The sequence below is a fragment of the Heterodontus francisci genome, chromosome 44 (genome assembly GCF_036365525.1).
Source record: "Heterodontus francisci isolate sHetFra1 chromosome 44, sHetFra1.hap1, whole genome shotgun sequence".
Taxonomy (NCBI): domain Eukaryota; kingdom Metazoa; phylum Chordata; class Chondrichthyes; order Heterodontiformes; family Heterodontidae; genus Heterodontus; species Heterodontus francisci.
In genome coordinates this window covers 24,414,269-24,438,548 of record NC_090414.1, presented here as the reverse complement: position 1 = coordinate 24,438,548, position 24,280 = coordinate 24,414,269, and the positions used below count along the sequence as shown (strand labels likewise).

Below are 24,280 nucleotides of genomic sequence, written 5' to 3'. Positions count from 1 at the left end.
AGTATAGACTCTCAATTATAACACTCTTTCTGTCACACACCCCACCCTCAGTATAGACTCTCAGTTATCACACTCTCTCTGTCACACACCCCACCCTCAGTATAGACTCTCAGTTATAACACTCTCTCTGTTACACACCCCATCCTCAGCAGAGACTCTCAGTTATAACACACTCTCTGTCACACACCCCATCCTCAGTATAGACTCTCAGTTATAACACTCTCTCTGTCACACACCCCATCCTCAGTATAGACTCTCAGTTATAACACTCTCTCTGTCACACACCCCACCCTCAGTATAGACTCTCAGTTATAACACTCTCTCTGTCACACACCCCATCCTCAGTATAGACTCTCAGTTATAACACTCTCTCTGTCACACACCCCACCCTCAGTTTAGACTCACAGTTATAACACTCTCTCTGTCACACACCCCACCCTCAGTATAGACTCTCAGTTATAACACTCTTTCTGTCACACACCCCATCCTCAGTATAGACTCTCAGTTATAACACTCTCTCTGTTACACACCCCACTCTCAGTATCGACTCTCAGTTATAACACTCTCTCTGTTACACACCTCATCCTCAGTATAGACTCTCAGTTATAACACTCTCTCTGTTACACACCCCACTCTCAGTATAGACTCTCAGTTATAACACTCTCTCTGTTACACACCCCACCCTCAGTCTCGACTCTCAGTAATAACACTCTCTCTGTTACACACCCCACCCTCAGTATAGACTCTCAGTAATAACACTCTCTCTGTTACACACCCCACCCTCAGTATAGACTCTCAGTTATAACACTCTTTCTGTCACACACCCCATCCTCAGTATAGACTCTCAGTTATAACACTCTCTCTGTTACACACCCCACTCTCAGTATCGACTCTCAGTTATAACACTCTCTCTGTTACACACCTCACCCTCAGTCTAGACTCTCAGTTATAACACTCTCTCTGTTACACACCCAACTCTCAGTAGAGACTCTCAGTTATAACACTCTCTCTGTTACACACCCCACCCTCAGTATAGACTCTCAGTAATAACACTCTCTCTGTCACACACCCGATCCTCAGTATAGACTCTCTGTTATAACACTATCTCTTTTACACAGCACATTCTCAGTATAGACTCTCAGTTATAACACTCTCTCTGTTACACACCCCATCCTCAGTATAGGCTCTCAATTATAACACTCTCTCTGTTGCACACCCCATCCTCAGTATAGACTCTCAATTATAACACTCTCTCTGTTGCACACCCCATCCTCAGTATAGACTCTCAGTTCTAACACTCTCTCTGTTACACACCCCATCCTCAGTATAGGCTCTCAATTATAACACTCTCTCTGTTTCACACCCCATCCTCAGTATCGACTCTCAGTTTTAACTCTCTCTCTGTCACACACAGCACCCTGAGTATAGACTCTCAATTATAACACTGTCTCTGTCACACACCCCACCCTCAGTATAGACTCTCAGTTATAACACTCTTTCTGTTACACACCCCATCCTCAGTATAGAGTCTCAGTTATAACACTCTCTCTGTCACACACCCCATCCTCAGTATAGAGTCTCAGTTCTAACACTCTCTCTGTTACACACCCCACTCTCAGTTTCGACTCTCAGTTATAACACTGTCTCTGTCACACACCCCACCCTCAGTATAGACTCTCAGTTATAACACTCTTTCTGTCACACACCCCATCCTCAGTATAGACTCTCAGTTATAACACTCTCTCTGTCACACACCCCATTCTCAGTATAGACTCTCAGTTATAACACTCTCTCTGTCACACACCTCACCCTCAGTCTGGACTCTCAGTTATAACACTGTCTCTGTTACACACCCCACTGTCAGTATCGACTCTCAGTTATAACACTCTCTCTGTTACACACCCCACTCTCAGTATAGACTGTTAGTTATAACACTCTCTCTGTTACACACCTCACCCTCAGGATAGACTCTCAGTTATAACACTGTCTCTGTTGCACACCCCACTCTCAGTATAGACTCTCAGTTATAACACACTCTCTGCTACACACCTCACCCTCAGTATAGACTCTCAGTTATAACACTCTCTCTGTTACACACCTCACCCTCAGTATAGACTCTCAGTTATAACACTCTCTCTGTTACACACCCCACTCTCAGTATAGACGCTCAGTTATAACACTCTCTCTGTTACACACCTCACCCTCAGTATAGACTCTCAGTTATAACACTCTCTCTGTTACACACCCCACTCTCAGTATAGACTCTCAGTTATAACACTCTCTCTGTTACACACCCCACCCTCAGTATAGACTCTCAGTTATAACACTGTCTCTGTTACACACCCCACCCTCAGTATAGACTCTCAGTTATAACTCTCTCTGTTACACACCCCATCCTCAGTATAGACTCTCAGTTATAACACTCTCTCTGTTGCACACCCCATCCTCAGCAGAGACTCTCAGTTATAACACACTCTCTGTCACACACCCCACCCTCAGTATGGACTCTCAGTTATAACACTCTCTCTGTCACACACCCCACCCTCAGTATGGACTCGCAGTTATAACTCTCTCTCTGTCACACACCCCACCCTCAGTATAGACTCTCAGTTATAACACTCTCTCTGTTGCACACCCCATTCTCAGCAGAGACTCTCAGTTATAACACACTCTCTGTCACACACCCCACCCTCAGTATGGACTCTCAGTTATAACACTCTCTCTGTCACACACCCCACCCTCAGTATGGACTCTCAGTTATAACACTCTCTCTGTCACACACCCCACCCTCAGTATGGACTCTCAGTTATAACACTCTCTCTGTCACACACCCCATCCTCAGTATAGACTCTCAGTTATAACACTCTCTCTGTCACACACCCCACCCTCAGTATAGACTCTCAGTTATAACACTCTCTCTGTCACACTCCCCATCCTCAGTATAGACTCTCAGTTATAACACTCTCTCTGTCACACACCCCATCCTCAGTATAGAGTCTCAGTTATAACACTCTCTCTGTCACACACCCCACCCTCAGTATAGACTCTCAGTTATAACACTCTCTCTGTCACACACCCCACCCTCAGTATAGACTCTCAGTTATAACACTCTTTCTGTCACACACCCCATCCTCAGTATAGACTCTCAGTTATCACACTCTCTCTGTTACACACCCCACCCTCAGTATAGACTCTCAGTTATAACACTCTCTCTGTCACACACCCCACCCTCAGTATAGACTCTCAGTTATAACACTCTCTCTGTTACACACCCCACCCTCAGTATAGACTCTCAGTTATAACACTCTCTCTGTTACACACCCCATCCTCAGTATAGAATCTCAGTTATAACACCCTCTCTGTTACACACCCCATCCTCAGTATAGCCTCTCAGTTATAACACTCTCTCTGTTACACACCTCACCCTCAGTATAGACTCTCAGTTATAACACTCTCTGTTACACACCCCATCTTCAGTATAGAATCTCAGTTGTAACACACTCTCTGTTACACACCCCACCCTCAGTATCGATTCTCAGTTATAACACTCTCTCTGTTACACACCTCACCCTCAGTATAGACTCTCAGTTATAACACCCTCTCTGTTACACACCCCATCCTCAGTATAGCCTCTCAGTTATAACACTCTCTCTGTTACACACCTCACCCTCAGTATAGACTCTCAGTTGTAACACACTCTCTGTTACACACCCCACCCTCAGTATCGAATCTCAGTTATAACACTCTCTCTGTTACACACCTCACCCTCAGTATGGACTCTCAGTTATAACACTCTCTCTGTTACACACCCCACCCTCAGTATCGACTCTCAGTTATAACACTCTCTCTTTCACACACCCCATCCTCAGTATAGGCTCTCAATTATAACACTCTCTCTGTTGCACACCCCATCCTCAGTATAGACTCTCAATTATAACACTCTCTCTGTTGCACACCCCATCCTCAGTATAGACTCTCAGTTATAACACTCTCTCTGTTACACACCCCATCCTCAGTATAGGCTCTCAATTATAACACTCTCTCTGTTTCACACCCCATCCTCAGTATCGACTCTCAGTTTTAACTCTCTCTGTCACACACAGCACCCTGAGTACAGACTCTCAATTATAACACTGTCTCTGTCACACACCCCACCCTCAGTATGGACTCTCAGTTATAACACTCTCTCTGTCACACACCCCACCCTCAGTATGGACTCGCAGTTATAACTCTCTCTCTGTCACACACCCCACCCTCAGTATAGACTCTCAGTTATAACACTCTCTCTGTTGCACACCCCATTCTCAGCAGAGACTCTCAGTTATAACACACTCTCTGTCACACACCCCACCCTCAGTATGGACTCTCAGTTATAACACTCTCTCTGTCACACACCCCACCCTCAGTATGGACTCTCAGTTATAACACTCTCTCTGTCACACACCCCACCCTCAGTATGGACTCTCAGTTATAACACTCTCTCTGTCACACACCCCATCCTCAGTATAGACTCTCAGTTATAACACTCTCTCTGTCACACACCCCACCCTCAGTATAGACTCTCAGTTATAACACTCTCTCTGTCACACTCCCCATCCTCAGTATAGACTCTCAGTTATAACACTCTCTCTGTCACACACCCCATCCTCAGTATAGAGTCTCAGTTATAACACTCTCTCTGTCACACACCCCACCCTCAGTATAGACTCTCAGTTATAACACTCTCTCTGTCACACACCCCACCCTCAGTATAGACTCTCAGTTATAACACTCTTTCTGTCACACACCCCATCCTCAGTATCGACTCTCAGTTATAACACTCTCTCTGTTACACACCTCACCCTCAGTCTAGACTCTCAGTTATAACACTCTCTCTGTCACACACCCCACCCTCAGTATAGACTCTCAGTTATAACACTCTCTCTGTCACACTCCCCATCCTCAGTATAGACTCTCAGTTATAACACTCTCTCTGTCACACACCCCATCCTCAGTATAGAGTCTCAGTTATAACACTCTCTCTGTCACACACCCCACCCTCAGTATAGACTCTCAGTTATAACACTCTCTCTGTCACACACCCCACCCTCAGTATAGACTCTCAGTTATAACACTCTTTCTGTCACACACCCCATCCTCAGTATAGACTCTCAGTTATAACACTCTCTCTGTTACACACCCCATCCTCAGTATAGAATCTCAGTTATAACACCCTCTCTGTTACACACCCCATCCTCAGTATAGCCTCTCAGTTATAACACTCTCTCTGTTACACACCTCACCCTCAGTATAGACTCTCAGTTATAACACTCTCTGTTACACACCCCATCTTCAGTATAGAATCTCAGTTGTAACACACTCTCTGTTACACACCCCACCCTCAGTATCGATTCTCAGTTATAACACTCTCTCTGTTACACACCTCACCCTCAGTATAGACTCTCAGTTATAACACCCTCTCTGTTACACACCCCATCCTCAGTATAGCCTCTCAGTTATAACACTCTCTCTGTTACACACCTCACCCTCAGTATAGACTCTCAGTTGTAACACACTCTCTGTTACACACCCCACCCTCAGTATCGAATCTCAGTTATAACACTCTCTCTGTTACACACCTCACCCTCAGTATGGACTCTCAGTTATAACACTCTCTCTGTTACACACCCCACCCTCAGTATCGACTCTCAGTTATAACACTCTCTCTTTCACACACCCCATCCTCAGTATAGGCTCTCAATTATAACACTCTCTCTGTTGCACACCCCATCCTCAGTATAGACTCTCAATTATAACACTCTCTCTGTTGCACACCCCATCCTCAGTATAGACTCTCAGTTATAACACTCTCTCTGTTACACACCCCATCCTCAGTATAGGCTCTCAATTATAACACTCTCTCTGTTTCACACCCCATCCTCAGTATCGACTCTCAGTTTTAACTCTCTCTGTCACACACAGCACCCTGAGTATAGACTCTCAATTATAACACTGTCTCTGTCACACACCCCACCCTCAGTATGGACTCTCAGTTATAACACTCTCTCTGTCACACACCCCACCCTCAGTATGGACTAGCAGTTATAACTCTCTCTCTGTCACACACCCCACCCTCAGTATAGACTCTCAATTATAACACTGTCTCTGTCACACACCCCACCCTCAGTATAGACTCTCAGTTATAACACTCTTTCTGTTACACACCCCATCCTCAGTATAGAGTCTCAGTTATAACACTCTCTCTGTCACACACCCCATCCTCAGTATAGAGTCTCAGTTATAACACTCTCTCTGTTACACACCCCACTCTCAGTTTCGACTCTCAGTTATAACACTGTCTCTGTCACACACCCCACCCTCAGTATAGACTCTCAGTTATAACACTCTTTCTGTCACACACCCCATCCTCAGTATAGACTCTCAGTTATAACACTCTCTCTGTCACACACCCCATTCTCAGTATAGACTCTCAGTTATAACACTCTCTCTGTCACACACCTCACCCTCAGTCTGGACTCTCAGTTATAACACTGTCTCTGTTACACACCCCACTGTCAGTATCGACTCTCAGTTATAACACTCTCTCTGTTACACACCCCACTCTCAGTATAGACTGTTAGTTATAACACTCTCTCTGTTACACACCTCACCCTCAGGATAGACTCTCAGTTATAACACTGTCTCTGTTGCACACCCCACTCTCAGTATAGACTCTCAGTTATAACACTCTCTCTGCTACACACCTCACCCTCAGTATAGACTCTCAGTTATAACACTCTCTCTGTTACACACCTCACCCTCAGTATAGACTCTCAGTTATAACACTCTCTCTGTTACACACCCCACTCTCAGTATAGACGCTCAGTTATAACACTCTCTCTGTTACACACCTCACCCTCAGTATAGACTCTCAGTTATAACACTCTCTCTGTTACACACCCCACTCTCAGTATAGACTCTCAGTTATAACACTCTCTCTGTTACACACCCCACCCTCAGTATGGACTCTCAGTTATAACACTCTCTCTGTCACACACCCCACCCTCAGTATAGACTCTCAGTTATAACACTCTCTCTGTTACACACCCCACTCTCAGTATAGACTCTCAGTTATAACACTCTCTCTGTTACACACCCCACCCTCTGTTTGGACTCGCAGTTCTCACTCTCTCTCTGTCACACACCCCACCCTCAGTATGGACTCTCAGTTATAACACTCTCTCTGTCACACACCCCACCCTCAGTATGGACTCGCAGTTATAACTCTCTCTCTGTCACACACCCCACCCTCAGTATAGACTCTCAGTTATAACACTCTCTCTGTTGCACACCCCATTCTCAGCAGAGACTCTCAGTTATAACACACTCTCTGTCACACACCCCACCCTCAGTATGGACTCTCAGTTATAACACTCTCTCTGTCACACACCCCACCCTCAGTATGGACTCTCAGTTATAACACTCTCTCTGTCACACACCCCACCCTCAGTATGGACTCTCAGTTATAACACTCTCTCTGTCACACACCCCATCCTCAGTATAGACTCTCAGTTATAACACTCTCTCTGTCACACACCCCACCCTCAGTATAGACTCTCAGTTATAACACTCTCTCTGTCACACTCCCCATCCTCAGTATAGACTCTCAGTTATAACACTCTCTCTGTCACACACCCCATCCTCAGTATAGAGTCTCAGTTATAACACTCTCTCTGTCACACACCCCACCCTCAGTCTCGACTCTCAGTTATAACACTCTCTCTGTCACACACCCCACCCTCAGTATAGACTCTCAGTTATAACACTCTTTCTGTCACACACCCCATCCTCAGTATAGACTCTCAGTTATCACACTCTCTCTGTTACACACCCCACCCTCAGTATAGACTCTCAGTTATAACACTCTCTCTGTCACACACCCCACCCTCAGTATAGACTCTCAGTTATAACACTCTCTCTGTTACACACCCCACCCTCAGTATAGACTCTCAGTTATAACACTCTCTCTGTTACACACCCCATCCTCAGTATAGAATCTCAGTTATAACACCCTCTCTGTTACACACCCCATCCTCAGTATAGCCTCTCAGTTATAACACTCTCTCTGTTACACACCTCACCCTCAGTATAGACTCTCAGTTATAACACTCTCTGTTACACACCCCATCTTCAGTATAGAATCTCAGTTGTAACACACTCTCTGTTACACACCCCACCCTCAGTATCGATTCTCAGTTATAACACTCTCTCTGTTACACACCTCACCCTCAGTATAGACTCTCAGTTATAACACCCTCTCTGTTACACACCCCATCCTCAGTATAGCCTCTCAGTTATAACACTCTCTCTGTTACACACCTCACCCTCAGTATAGACTCTCAGTTGTAACACACTCTCTGTTACACACCCCACCCTCAGTATCGAATCTCAGTTATAACACTCTCTCTGTTACACACCTCACCCTCAGTATGGACTCTCAGTTATAACACTCTCTCTGTTACACACCCCACCCTCAGTATCGACTCTCAGTTATAACACTCTCTCTTTCACACACCCCATCCTCAGTATCGACTCTCAGTTCTCACACTCTCTCTAACACTTGGAGCTCTGGTAGCTTTCTGGTAAATCTCTGCTACACTGCTTCCAAGGCCAATAGATCCTTGCTGAGGTGCGCTGCGGTGCCAGAATTGTACACAGTGGTCTAACCAGTGCTTTGTATTGTTGTAGCAAAACTCCCTCCCCTTTATATTCCAGCCCTCTGGTTCTAAACACTAATATTGCATTCACCTTTTTGATTTTATTTGTACGACCACTACATCTGAGCGATTGGTGCATGTGAACCCCCAAATCTCTGCGGTCCTTTGCTGTTTCTAGGTTTTCACCATTTAATTTATCTCGCGTTCTTTCCTTTGTTGGTCCAAAGTGAATGACCTCACATTTACCTGTGTTGAAACCCTTCTGTCACAGTTTTGCCTGCTTGTTTCATCTATTAATGTCTGTTTGTAATTTTATGCTCCTGTCTACACTGCTTACTATACTACCAATCTTTGTCCTTGGCACAGTTGGATATCTGCCCCTCTATTGTGTTATCTAAGTCAATAATAAACGTAGCGAATAGTTGAAGTCCCAGCTTGTGATCATTGGTCACTTCCATCCCATTCAAACACATAACATTTATCTCTCCTTGCAAATTTGCCTTCAATTCCATGAACTTTAATTTTAGCTAACAGTCTCTTATGTGGAACTTTATCAAATACCTTCTGGAAGTCACTATAAACTACATCCATAGACATTCCCCTGTCTGCTACTTAAGTTTCCAATAACTCTCCCACAACAGATACTAGACTAACAGGTCTATAATTTCCTGATTTCTGTCTCTCACACATAATGGAGTTATATTTGCACTTTTCCAACTGACACAAAGTAATTATTCCTCAAGGCTACAATTTCCTTAAACCATCTGCAATCTGACCCGTATCTGTTTTTAAGAGCCCGCCTTTTCTTTTCTCTTCTGACCTTCGAGATTGAATTTCATTATATTAATTCACGAGCTTTCTCACTTGGGCTCTTCCCAATCTGTATGAAAATTGAAGTCTCTCATTGAAACAGCTCTGGTGCTGCTGCAATCCCTGACTTCATGCACTTAATAGGGGTGGCGGAGTGGTAATGTCACTGAAATAGTAATCCAAATGTCCAGGCTAATGCCCTGGGGACACGGGTTCAAACCCCACCCACAGCAGCTGGTGGAATTTAAATTCAGATTAATTGAACTGAAAAAAAATAATCTGGAATTGAAAGCTAGTCTCAGTAACGGTGCGACGAAACTATCATCGATTGTTGTAAAAACCCACCCGGTTCTTTCGGGAAGGAAATCTGCTGTCATTACCGGGTCTGGCCTACATGTGACTCCAAGCCCAGTGGTTCACGCTGAACTGCCCTCTGAAATGGCTGAGCAAGCCAGTTGTCCAGGGCAATTAGGGATGGGCAACATCCCTATGCTGGCCTTGCCAGTGATGCCCATATCCCACGAAAGAATTAAAAAAGCAACTTGTGCCACTTCATTGCTGCTGTTGGGAGACCAGAAGACACAAGTCCCATTGCAGTTTTAAGTCCTCCTTTGTTAATCGCCGTTTGGTAGTACAGGACTTGAGTATTGCTGAAAATAGAGACATTTTGTTGAAGCTTTTTGTCTTGCACTCATCAGGGCAACTCGCAGGAATACCAATGTAAGGGAAACAACAAATTTATGTATGAGAAGAGAATGCTGATTGGCTGGCACGTGGACTTGGATTCGCAGAGGTGTTGCCATGGAGAATGCACCAGTTTATGGTGACTGACAGTTAAATGTCAAGCTTTGTTTGAAATTTAAACCAGGCAGCTTGACTCTGATTGGTCGAGGAATGAGGAATGAACCAGCGAATGGCTGTCACTTATTTTGTTTAGCTGAAACAGGTGCAATGTCTGTACATGTTCTTTCTGCCTGCAAAGAACAGGGACGTGTGTATTAATAGATGTAGTACGTGCAAATACGCCACACTGAGAGCCCGACTGACAACCTTAAATTGGATGTCAGCGTAATTCTTAGTACACTGAGGATTATTTAGCAAATGTTGTCCAATCGCAGAATCACATCTAATGTTGGACAATGTGTTTTGAGTTTTGCAAGCACGGGCTGGTTGGGTACGGCCTGTTGTGAACAGGAACGGTAATGTTTCCCAAATATATGAGCAACAGCTGTTTCGCGCTGCTACTATGCAGTAGCAACACGGGTGGTGCTCGTCACTAATAGGATGCTGCCATCAAGCCAGAAAGACGTCCTGCCTATCACAAAAATGAGTAATGTCATATATGAATTTCAATGTCAGTGTGATGCTAGGTATATAGGCCGTACATCCCAAAAACTGGCGGATCGTCTAAAACAACATGTCCCTTCCACTGTAGGAAACGCAGCAGCCAGTTAGAGCACAGAAGGATCCCACAAATAGCACTGTGATAATGACCCGGATCATCTGTTTTTAGTGATGTTGGTTGAGGGATTAATATTGGTCCCAGGACACCGGGGAGAACTCCCCTGCTCTTCTTCCAATAGTGGCCGTGGGATCTTTTACACCCACCCAAGAGGGCAGACGGGGGCCTCGGTTTAATGTCTCTTCTGAAAGATGGCACCTCTGACAGTACAGCACTCCCTCAGTACTGACCCTCCGACAGTGCAGCGTTCCCATAGTGCGGATCCTCAGACAGTGCAGCACTCCCTCAGTAGTGACTCTCCAACAATGCGGCACTCTCTCAGTACTGCATTGAAATATCAACCTGGATTTTGTGTTCCAGTACTGCAGTGCTTCGGCCTGAGAGGTGGCAGTGAGAGAGGCAGAGAGCTACTCAATGAGCCACGGCTGACACAATGGTGTCAAAGAGCAAAATGCTACCTACTTCCTATCTCTGTAACCTCCTCCAGCCCTACAACCCTCCTTATCTCTGTAACCTCCTCCAGCCCTACAACCCTCCCTATCTCTGTAACCTCCTCCAGCCCCTACAATCCTCCCTATCTCTGTAACCTCCTCCAGCCCTACAACCCTCCCTATCTCTGTAACCTCCTCCAGCCCCTACAACCCTCCCTATCTCTGTAACCTCCTCCAGCCCCTACAACCCTCCCTATCTCTGTAACCTCCTCCAGCCCCTACAACCCTTCCTACCTCTGTAACCTCCTTCAGCCCCTACAACCCTTCCTATCTCTGTAACCTCCTCCAGCCCCTACAACCCTCCCTATCTCTGTAACCTCCTCCAGCCCCTACAACCCTCCCTATCTCTGTAACCTCCTCCAGCCCCTACCACCCTCCCTACCTCTGTAACCTCCTTCAGCCCCTACAACCCTCCCTATCTCTGTAACCTCCTCCAGCCCCGACAACCCTCCCTATCTCTGTAACCTCCTCCAACCCCTACAACCCTCCCTATCTCTGTAACCTCCTCCAGCCCCTGCAACCCTCCCTATCTCTGTAACCTCCTCCAGCCCCTACAACCCTCCCTATCTTTGTAACCTCCTCCAGCCCCTACAACCCTCCCTACCTCTGTAACCTCCTCCAGCCCCTACAACCCTCCCTATCTCTGTCACCTCCTCCAGCCACAACAACCCTCCCTATCTCTGTAACCTCCTCCAGCCCCTACAACCCTCCCTATCTTTGTAACCTCCTCCAGCCCCTACAACCCTCCCTACCTCTGTAACCTCCTCCAGCCCCTACAACCCTCCCTATCTCTGTCACCTCCTCCAGCCACAACAACCCTCCCTATCTTTGTAACCTCCTCCAGCCCCAACAACCCTCCCTATCTCTGTAACCTCCTCCAGCCCCTACAACCCTCCCTATCTCTGTAACCTCCTCCAGCCCCAACAACCCTCCCTATCTCTGTAACCTCCTCCAGCCCCTACAACCCTCCCTACCTCTGTAACCTCCTCCAGCCCCTACAACCCTCCCTATCTGTGTCCATCCCCTGATTCCCATCGCTCCACCATTGGCGGCCGTGCCTTCAGCTGCCTGGGGCCCTAAGCTCTGGAATTCCCTCCCTAAACCTCTCCACCTGTCTCTCTCCTCCTTTAAGACGCTCCTTAAAACCGACCTCTTTGACCGAGCTTTTGGTCGCCTGTCCCTAATATAGCCTGATGTGGCTCGGGGTCACATTCTGTCTGATGTAGGCTTCTGTGAAGCACCTTGGGGACGTTTTACTCTGTTAAGGGTGCTAGAGAAATGCAGGGTGTTGTTGCAGAGCTGGAGAAGTTTGTCCATTCTAGTTCGGATTGGGGCAACATTCAATTTGGGAGGAGCCTTTTCTCCGACTCCTGCCCGCTCCCCACCGACCTGTTGTGCTTGCTTTGAATTCCTACAGCACCCCCTTGCCCCCCCACATGACCGTGTGGGAAGCAATGAAGAAACAGTGCTGCCAGCAGCTGCCCCTGGCCTCCACATGAAGAGGTCCTTCTTTACAAAGGGTGGGATGTGGTGACGGTAACTTGATGGTGGAGCTCAGATGGGGGGTTGGGGAGGGGGCTTCGGGCAGGAATCCACCTCTCTGGGATCGATTGCCTCCCGAGTCCCCACAACGCTGGGATGTGCGGAGCACCGCCTCCTTTCTCAAGGTGTTCAAAATGTTACAAGAATTTGTCAGGGTCAACAGAGAGAGAAACTATTTCCTCTGGTGGTGGTGGTGGGGGGGGGGGGCGGGGGGGGGGGGGGGGGTGGAGTCCAGAACAAGGGGGCAGATCCTTAAAATCAGAGCCAGGCCATTCAGGGGTGATGTCAGGAAACACTTCTTCACACAAAGGGGAGTGGAAATATGGAACTCTCTCCCCCAGAAAGCTGCTGAGGCCGGGGGTCAATTGGAAATTTCAAAACGGAGATTGATAGATTTTTGTTGGGTGAGGGGGATTAAGGGTTACAGAACCCAGGCGGGGAGATGGAGTTCAGATACAGATCAGTCAAGATCTAACTGAATGGCAGAACAGACATGTGGGGCTGAATGGCCTCCTCCTGTCCCTCTGTAACATGCTCAAGGGGCTGAATGGCCTCCTCCTGTTCCTGTGTAACAGGCTCGAGGGGCTGAATGGCCTCCTCCTGTTCCTCTGTTCCTCCCAGCGTGCTAACAGTGAGTGAATCGCAGGGAACCGCAGGGCACAGAGGCTGCAGGAGTGCTGCTCCACACTGGGAGCACAGATTTGGCCTCCAATATATCGAAGGCTGTGCTCTAACCCAATTCACCTTTTAAGTCACCGTGCGATCAGTGGATCGACGAGCTCAATACGTTCACTGCCTGCTAACGTTCTCAAAAGGTTATTACAACACCAAGTTAAGTGGTTCAGAGTGACTCGGCTGAGCTACTATTCCACCCAGTGTGGTACTGAGCCCCACACACACAGAGCAGGAATTAAGGCCCAGGCTCCATTCCCGGCCTGTGCTCAGTTGATCTCAGGCAGGGGATCAACTCAGAAGCCTTTCTTGACCTCAGTGCGCGTCTGGGCTACAGAGTGGGCAAAAATTCAGCTTGGATTCCTCACTAACCTGTGAACCCCGCTGGAAAATGTGTCTGTCTGTGTGTTTCTCGTTTCTCAGGACGTGTTGGCTAGGCCAACATTTATTGCCCATCCCTAATTGCCCTTGAGAAGACGGCTGGTGAGCTGCCTTCTTTGAATACAACTGAATGGCTTGCTCGGCCATTTCAGAATTCCATGGGTCTAGAATCACATGTAGGCCAGACCAGGTAAGGCCGGCAGATTTCTGTCCCTCAACAACATTAGTGTACCAGATGGGTTTTTACAATCCAGGAGTTTCATGGTCGCCGTTACTGAGACTAGCTTTTTATTTTTAATTAACTGAATTTAAATTCCCCATTTGAACTCTCATCTCATCTCCTGAACACCTGATCATTATTCCAGGCCTCTGGATTACTAGTCCACTAACATAAGGTCTCATCACATGACATTGTGGCTCCAATTACCCTTCCCCCATATTTCTGCCATTATTCCAGCCTCTGGGAACACTGCCTTCCCTGGCCATTCGGAAGGGGAACAAGCTCAAGTGAACTCATCTTGACTTGAGTGGAATGATCCTTTCTCCCCGTCATCTCCATCGTCCCGGAGATTACGCTTCAACTGCTAGGTCATCCAAGACAATCCTGAAGGGTTTGGCAACCCCTGGCGGAGCTGGATGTCAGTAAGGGCACCACGATGGTCCCCGCTTAACATCTAGCATTAAGGAGATCAGTCAGGGTTCTCTGAATCCAGGAAGTCAGACGGCGTGCATGGAAGTCGAGTGAGCAATGGGTGCAACTTGGGCGGCGAGGCCCTGCTCAGTCCGATAGCTGGTTGACGCTCACCGTGTGGGATCGCCAACTGGGAATTGGCCGCACAGGTGAGGGCACTGAAGGGGCAGCTGCCATTCACCCGGTAACCTAACGACAAAAACTTGCATTCATATCGCACCTGCAATCTCGTGAAACGTCCCACTTCACAGGCGCATCAATCAGACACAAATCTGACCCCGAGCCACATTAGGGGCACAAATGATTGCTGTTCTGTACTGAGGGAGTGCTGCACTGTCGGAGGGTCAGTACTGCTTCCCTGCCCCCACAATCTCCTCCACTTCATAATATCTACCATCAACAACTTGCATTTATCTGGCGCCTTTAACAGTAAAACATCCCCAAGGTGCTTCACAGGAGCGTAAATCAGACAGAATTTGACCCCGAGCCACAATAGGAGATATTAGGGACAGGCGACCAAAAGCTCGGTCAAAGAGGTTGGTTTTTAAGGAGCGTCTTAAAGGAGGAGAGAGAGAGGCGGAGAGGTTTAGGGAGGGAATTCCAGAACTTAGGGCCCCAGGCAGCTGAAGGCACGGCCGCCAATGGTGGAATGATGGAAATCTTCAAAGTTTATCACCTTCAGCTGAAGGGAGTGAGGAGGAGAGGCGATTACCGGTTGGGGGTGGGTGGGGGGGGGGGGGGGCGGGCAGTCACAATGATTGCTATTTTGAAAAATCCAGCTTCTTGTAACGCGTTTATCTCTGCTAGATCTGATGGCTCACCCGCCACTCTCTTTTAAAGTTCAATTAGAAAGGTTGAAGAGTGCAAAGACAACAATGGCAGGGGTGGAAGGCTCTTGGTGGGTGGCCTCCAGTGTGTCTAAGGGAAGGCACTCCCTTGTTTGCACTTTGGCAGTGCTGTGCAGGAACTAATGAGGTTTGAACAGAGTTACAGTGACTTGTCGAAAGAGAGAAGTGTCGTGAGGGACCACATGCTGAGGGGAGATTTGATTGAGGTGTACAAGGTTGTGAGGGGCCTTGATAGAATGGATGGGAAGGACCTATTCCCCTTAGCAGAGAGGTCAGTGACTGGGGGCATAGATTTAAACTGATTGTAGAAGGATTAGAGGAGACATGAGGAAACAAATATTTCACGCAGAGGTGGGGGGGTGGGGTGGGGGGGTTCTGGAACTCACTGACTGAAAGGGTAGTACAGACAGAAAACCTCATCTCATTTATAAGGTGCCTGGATATGCACCATAACCCCCAGGGATATGGACCAAGTGCTGGAAAATGGTGTTAGGTTGGGTGGCTCGTTTTCTCAGTAGGTACAGACACAAAGGGCAGAGTGGCCATCTTGTGCGTCGTAAATCTTTCTAAATATCTGAAAAGGAGGTATGTGCAGGGATGTGGGGAGAGGATGGGAGAGTGGCGGTACGTGAATTGCACCCTAGGAGGGCCGGCACAGACACGATGGGTCAAATGGCCTCCTTCTGTGGTGTTTTGCCTATTCTGCAAATGATCAGAATTTCCAAACAGACAACTGGGACCAGGTCGATCACTGTCTACATTCAGAACGAAGGTTATAATAGGCCAACTACATTGCGATTGAATGATTTTGCTGATTTAATATTCCCTCTTCCTCGCCTAAAGGTGCTTTAATTACAAAGGAAGGGAGTTATGCTAAACCTTTTATAAACCCTTGTTTGGCCTGAGCTGGGTATCGTGTTCAATCCTGGGGCCTTGGAGAGGCTGCAGAAGAGATTCACGAGAATGGTTCCAGGGATGAGGGACTTCAGTTACGTGGATAGATTGGAGAAGCTGGGGCTGTTCTCCTTGGAGAAAAGAAGATCAAGAGGTGATTTGATAGAGGTGTTCAAAATCATGATGGGTCTGGACAGAGTGGATAGGGAGGAACTGTTCCCATTGGCTGGAGGATCGAGAACCAGAGGACACTGATTTAAGGTAATTGGCAAAAGAAGCAATGGCGACATGAGGAAGAATCTCTTCACGCAGTGCGTGGTTAAGGTCTGGGAATGCACTACCTGAGGATGCGGTGCAGGCAGGTTCAACCGAGGCCTTCAAGAGCGAATTGGATTGTTACCTGACGAGAATAAATTAGCGGGGCTACGGGGAAAAGGCAGGGGAGTGGAACAAAGCGAGTTGCTCTTGCAAAGAGCCAGTCAGGACACAACGGGCCAAATGGCCTCCTTCTGTGCTGTAACCGTTCAATGATTCTATGATTGTATTTAATAGAGGCTGCGGGAATCAGGAGCAGTGTACCCTGGTTAATTTTCTCCTTCCCTGACGGAGTGGCTTTAAGGGTTACTGTGGCAATCTGACTGAGGAGAGCTAACCTCACCACGGCCAAGGTGGGCTACTGAACCCAACTGACTTCCCTGGTCTGTAGAATTCAATTGCTCAACTTCCTCCGGCCCCGACAACCCTCCGAGATCTCTGCGCTCCCTCCAATTCCGGCCTCTTGCCCATCCCCCGATTCCCATCGCTCCACCATTGGTGGCCGTGCCTTCAGCTGCCTGGGGGCCCTAAGCTCTGGGATTCCCCTCCCTAAACCTCTCCGCCTCTCTCTCTCCTCCTTTAAGACGCTCCTTAAAAACCGACCTCTTTGACCGAGCTTTTGGTCGCCTGTCCCTAATATCTCCTTGTGTGGCTCGGGGGTCAAATTGTTTGTTTGATTACGCTCCAATGATGCTGTACCATGTTAAAGGTGCTATATAAATGCAAGCTGTTGTTGTAAGCCAGTGATGACTTCTTTAAGGTACTGCGAGGCAGGGCGGGTTTAATTAACTTGGATGCCTGTTTGATATTGCATTTTATTATCTAACATTATAAGTAAACTTTTATCTCTCAATCTGTATTAGATTTACCAATCTACGAGCATGAATCCAGGAAACGGAGCAAACCCCTATATCCCCAACACAAGACCCCCTGGAACCATGGCAATGCCTTACTTAAATCCAGGAATGAACCATATTCCACTGTCAGCTATGGGAGCCAACCCTGAGGCCATGAGCAGCATGGGGTCAGAAATGGCTGGCATGGGGACCTCGCTGAGCTCACCAATGGGGCAGCTAGGAACCCAAAGGTGCCCCATGAACGAAATCACTCCTTACTGCAATAGCAGCCTGATCATCAGCCCAGCGTACGGACAGGGCAACCTAGAGTTCCTGGGAGAAGCCAAGAACGTCAGACGAAACTACACGCACGCCAAGCCTCCTTACTCCTACATCTCCCTCATCACCATGGCCATCCAGCAGTCAGAGCATAAGATGCTGACATTGAGCGAGATCTACCAGTGGATCATGGAGTTTTTCCCCTATTACCGACAAAACCAGCAGCGCTGGCAGAACTCCATCCGGCATTCCCTCTCGTTCAACGACTGCTTTGTGAAAATGCCCAGGTCCCCGGAGAAGCCAGGCAAAGGCTCCTACTGGGCGCTGCACCCAGACTCAGGGAACATGTTCGAGAACGGCTGCTACTTGAGAAGACAGAAACGTTTCAAGTGCGATAGGAAGAGTGCGTCGTCCCTGGTACCGAAGGACGGTGGGGGGATGTCCCAGGGAAGTGACATTTCGCCGGCCGCCAGCATGGAGATGGACTCCTCCATCGAGTCCCCCAACCCGGAGCACCACAGGAGCCAGAGGAGGCCCCTCTACCTGCAGCTGGGCAAGGCATCCCCAAGTGGAAGCCCCGGGCTCCCTGAGAAAGAGAGCCTCCCCGACACCAAGCCCCTCCCTTCGGCAGCCTCGCACCCATCCTTCCTCTCCCAACTGACCTCTGACATCTACCTCAAGCCTGACCCTCACTTTGCATTGAACCATCCCTTCTCCATCACCAACCTCATGTCGTCAGAGCAACAGCACAACCGGATGGACTTCAAGCCCCATGAGCAGATGATGTCTTATTCTAGCTATGGGTCCACAATGACCAGTGATCTATCAATGAGTTCCTTGTTCCCCAAAACTGGTCTAGACCTTGCACCCATCTCCAATGACTTGCCCCATTGTCAGTCGCTATGCTCCCGACCTGTGTTGAGCTCCATCTAAAACCCGTGTAAAAACATGACTTTATCCAATGTGTGTATATGCTTTGTAGATAGCTACCCGCTGGTTGGTCAATGAACTGGTGCAAATTAATATTAACCCTTTGTTGTTCAACTCAAAAGGGCATTGTGAGAGGAAAGGACTATCCATGTACGCAACTCAACTTCCGACGTGCACCACGTCATTTGTTTCAAAGCCATCGCTACCCCTTATAGAAACAGGAGCAGGCCATTCAGCCCCTCGAGCCTGTTCCACCATTCCAATGAGATCATGGCTGATCTGCATATTAACTCTATTCACCCACCGTACAGTCCCTCAATCCCCTTGTCGAGCAAAAATCTATCGCTCTCTGATTTAAAATGATTCATTCAGCTAACACCTACTGCTTTCTATGGGACTGAGTTCCACACTCCGACCACCCTTTGTGTGAAGAATTGTTTCCTAACTTCTCTCCTGAAAGGCCTGGCCCCGATTTTCGGGGAATGTCCCCTGTGTCCTCGACTCCCCCAACCAGCAGGAAAAGTTTCTCTCGATCTACCTTGTCAATTCTTTTCAAAATTCCTACAAACCTCAATCAAATCACCAACCACCCCCACCCCCCCCCCCCCCCCACTTAATCTTCCATATTCCAGGGAATATAAAACAAGTTTATGTAATCTCTCTTGTTAATCTAACCCTGGTAACCCGCGAGTGAATCTGAGCTGCATTCCTTCCAATATCTCCTTGCTAAGGTCCGGTGCCCAGAACTGGGCACAGTTACTCCAGATGTGGTCTAACCAGGGCTTTGTATCGCTGGAGCAAAACTCCCTCACCTGTGGACATTGGGGTCCCTTGCATGATTTATAGAATTTGCTCCGTGAGGTGTACAGAGCTGGAAGGTTCCGTCCCTGGCCTGTGCTCAATTTGTTGATGTCACTTATTTGTGGGTGCAGCAATTTACCCTGGGTTAGGGAGGAGAAATCAGCCACATTTTTTTCCAATCCCAATTGCTATGACCTGAGAATGACCGATGAACCAGGACATTTGGCCCATCTTATCCCATCCATTTGAAAAGACCCCACATTTCCTGCGCCCCCAAACCGACACCTGCTTCTGAATTGGTCCGCGGCTTTTGCCTCCCCTGTTCTATGTACAAGTCCCCCCGCTGCACGCGTCAATTGCATGCTAGTCTTGTTAATGTCAGTCCTAAGTTCCAGTGCCCTCTTTCTGATTGCCTAACATGAAGACAGGATCAGGCTTGGTCTCCATGACTCCCATTTGCCTGTTACTCCCCTTTTTCCAAGCTGACGTCTCTCGCTGCCATACAGATTCCATGGTGCCTCACTGAAGTGGAAATTCTACATGCGCAAGCATGCAGCCACAGGCTATTTGGCTGTGGTGTGCATCACACCTCACTCCCGTGCTCTCCCACAACAAGATGAGTGAGTTATGTTGCACTTTCACTAAATCCCTGATGTGCAAGCTCCGTCCCAGTCGATCTAAGGTCAGTGTTAATTCCTTTTTGAGGGCACAAACAATCAGTCAAGACCCGAGCCAATGATTGACCTCCAACCTTGCTCCTAAATGCACTTTGATCCCTGCCTCTCAGAAGCAAGAGTCAATTTTTCAAAGTTCCAACTTGCAGACAGTAAAAATAAAAAATTAGACCCTGTGTCACCCAAACCCCCAAAGTCACAGGCTCTGTGCTGAAGCATTCACTCCCAATCTCCAAGCTTTAAGAGTTATCGCAAGGATTATCTGAGAAGCTTGTGTGGTCCTTTGCTACCCATTTGGAACTGGCAGTGAATGGATGGCTTCAAAGGCCATTCATCGAGTGTACAGCACAGAAACAGGACATTTGGCCCATCTGTTGGTGTTTCTGCTCCACACGAGCCTCCTCCCACCCTCTCTCCATCTCACCCTTTCACCATATCCTTCTATTCCTTTCTCCCTCATGTGTTTATCCAGCTTCCCCTTAAATGTATCGATACTATTCACCTCAACCACTCCCTGTGGTAGTGAGTTCCACATTCTCCCCACTCTCTGGGGAAAGGAGTTTCTCCTGAATTCCCCATTGGATTTATTACTGACTGTCTTATATTGATGCCCCCTTGTTCTGGTCTCCCTCACAATTGGAAACATCTTCTCTACGTCGACCGTATCGAACCCCCTTCATTAGTTTAAAGTCCTCTATCAGGTCACCCCCTCACTTCAGCCTTCTCTTTTCTAGAGAAAAGAGCCCCAGCCTGTTCGATCTTTCCTGACAAGTTACAACTTCTCAGTTCTGGGATCATCCTCTCAAAGCCAGGAAGATCCCAGGTACGACCTGAAATCTCTGCCCAGTTAGCTTATATTATCTGGGGCGGCAAGCAGGGCCCCACCATTAGCCTCAGAGTCCAGGGTCTGGAGGGCGGGCGAGGATGGAAAGTCAACCCCAGACATCCAACTCCTTCTGGACAATGCAATAGACACTGGGCAGGAAGAGGCTGGGATTCCAGTGGATGTACATTTCCCCTCAATGTCTGACCACTGACCACATGGGTGAGGTGCCAGTGGGAGTCAGCACCTTTGGAGATAACATGGGCGGGGAAGAAGTTAGGGCCAGAGGAAAAAAAACCGCCCCAGAAGGTTTCATAAAACAAGCACAATGGGCTGACTGTAGCCACAGGCTGCACCGATCGCGATTGGCAGGTTATTATTTTGTGATGCTTTACCTTGTAATTAAATGGATCTCTGCCCACCTGTCTCTGTGGAAGCAATTTGTTGAACGTGTGGATTTAGAGCATATTGAGAATTATTTAAAAAAAGACATGGACAAAAATAAAATCGAGATTTCCGCAGACTGGCAATGGAGTGGGCATTGCAGAGCGTTAAAACTCTGAAAACTTCCTTTCACCACCTCAGAGCGTCCCACAACGCCTCACAGACAATGAAGTACTTTTAAAGTGCAGTCACTGAAATAACATAGGAAATGTGGCAGCCGATTTGCGCACAGCAAGATGCCACATACTGCAATGTGATAATGACCCAGATCATCTGTTTCTAGTGATGTTGGTTGAAGGACAAATATTGTCCCCAGGACACCGGGGAGAACTCCCCTGCTCTTCTTCCAATAGTGGCCGTGGGATCTTTTACACCCACCCGAGAGGGCAGACGGGGGCCTCGGTTTAATTAATTAGTTAACAGGATTAACCTCCACTTGGAGAGGCAGGGATTAATCAGGGATAGTCAGCACGGCTTTGTCAGGGGGAGATAGTGTCTAACTAACTTGACTGAATTTTCCGAGGAGGTGACTAGATGTGTAGATGAGGGTAAAGCACTTGATGTAGTCTACATGGACTTCAGTAAGGCTTTTGATAAGGTCCCGCGTGGTAGATTGGTCAAGAAGGTAAGAGCCCATGGGATCCAGGGCAATTTGGCAAATTGGATCCAAAATTGGTTTAGCGGCAGGAGGCACAGGGTGATGGTCGAAGGTTGTTTTTGCGAGTGGAAGCCTGTGACCAGTGGTGTACCACAGGGATCGGTGCTGGGACCCTTGCTGTTTGTAGTGTACATTAATGATTTAGACATGAATATAGGAGGCATGATAAGTAAGTTTGCAGATGACACGAAAATTGGTGGTGTCATAAATAGTGAGGAGGAAAGCCTTAGATTACAGGACGATATAGATGGGCTGGTAAGATGGGTGGAGCAGTGGCAGATGGAATTTAATCAAAGAACAAAGAACAGCACAGGGAATTAATTAATTAATTAAACCGAGGCCCCCGTCTGCCGTCTCTGGTGGGTGTAAAAGATCCCACGGCCACTATTGGAAGAAGAGCAGGGGAGTTCTCCCCTGTGTCCTGAGAAGTGTGAGGTGATGCATTTTGGGAGGACTAACAAGGTAAGGGAATATACAATGGATGGTAGGACCCTAGGAAGTACAGTAGGTCAGAGGGAACTTGGTGTACTTGTCCATAGATCACTGAAGGCAGCAGCACAGGTAGATAAGGTGGTTAAGAAGGCATATGGGATACTTGCCTTTATTAGCTGAGGTATAGAATATAAGAGCAGGGAGGTTATGATGGAGCTGTATAAAACACTAGTTAGGCCACAGCTGGAGTACTGTGTACAGTTCTGGTCACCACACTATAGGAAGGATGTGATTGCACTGGAGAGGGTGCAGAGGAGATTCACCAGGATGTTGCCTGGGCTGGAGTATTTCAGCTATGAAGAGAGACTGAAAAGGCTAGGGTTGTTTTCTTTAGAGCAGAGAAGGCTGAGGGGGGACATGATTGAGGTATACAAAATAATGAGGGGCATTGATAGGTTAGATAGGAAGAGACTTTTTCCCTTAGCGGAGGGGTCAATAACCAGGGGGCATAGATTTAGGGTAGGGGAAGGAGGTTTAGAGGGGATCTGAGGAAAAATGTTTTCACCCAGAGGTGGTTGGAATCTGGAACGCACTGCCTGAAGGGGTGGTGGAGGCAGGAACCCTCACAACATTTAAGAAGCATTTAGATGAGCACTTGAAATGTCATAGCATACAAGGCCACGGGCCAAGTGCTGGAAAATGGGATTAGAATAGTTAGGTGCTTGATGGCCGGCACGGACACGATGGGCCGAAGGGCCTGTTTCTGTGCTGTATAACTCTATGACTCTATGAAAGGTGGCACCTCCAACATTGCAGTACTCCCTCAGTACTGACCCTCCAACAGTGCGGCGCTCCCTCAGTACTGACCCTCCAACATTGCAGTGCTCCCTCAGTACTGACCCTCCGACAGTGCGGCGCTCCCTCAGTACTGACCCTCTGACAGCGCACTGCAAATCAGGGATGCACAAGAGGCCAGAAATGAAGTAATAGAGAGTTCGAGGTTAAGATACAGAGTAAAGCTCCCTCTATACTGTCCACATCAACACTCCCAGGACAGGTACAGAAAAAAAAGAAAAAATAGAGAAAAAAAGGGGGGTAGATAAATTCCAATATTACACCCCATTCACTTCAATGTTGAATAAAATTGAGTGGGGTATAAAAGCAGATTTGCACCTCATCCTGGCAGTTTCCTAATGGCTGGGGTAAATTTAAAATGACCTTGTTAAGTAGACAATAATTGGAATTCCTTTTAGTGGTTAAATGCACAACCCACTGTGGCACTGTTGCAACTCCCTGCTGAGACAAAAGCACAGTTAGTCCCAGCAGTGCTGAGCGAGAGATTGTGAGTTTGTCAGAAATACTAGCTGCAGTTACTCTCCAGAACTGACTGATTCCAAAAACATTGTAGCACTAATTTGGCCCATTGAGCCGATCAAGTCTGTGTCAGTGTTTTGCACGTACTGTTGCTCAGTTGAACGTGCACTCTCTCTCTCTGCTCTGAGGTTCAAGGCTGTGAGTTCGAGCCCCACTCCAGGGACCTGAGCCCACGATCCAGGCTGAAGCCCGGTCTTCCCTCTCGGGTGGGTGTAAAAGATCCCACG

General features: G+C 47.7%; 1 protein-coding gene across 1 annotated transcript in view; it reads left to right on the top strand.

Annotated features, from left to right (window-relative positions):
• LOC137355850 (forkhead box protein A2-like) overlaps positions 1–21,564 on the top strand; it is a 90,337-nt gene extending 68,773 nt beyond the window's left edge. Inside the window, exon 2 of the mRNA XM_068021439.1 lies at positions 17,666–21,564. Coding sequence (XP_067877540.1) covers positions 17,666–18,850 — 1,185 coding nt within the window. The 3' untranslated portion in view covers positions 18,851–21,564. The remainder of the gene's footprint in view (positions 1–17,665) is intronic.
• The last annotated feature ends 2,716 nt before the right edge of the window (positions 21,565–24,280 follow it).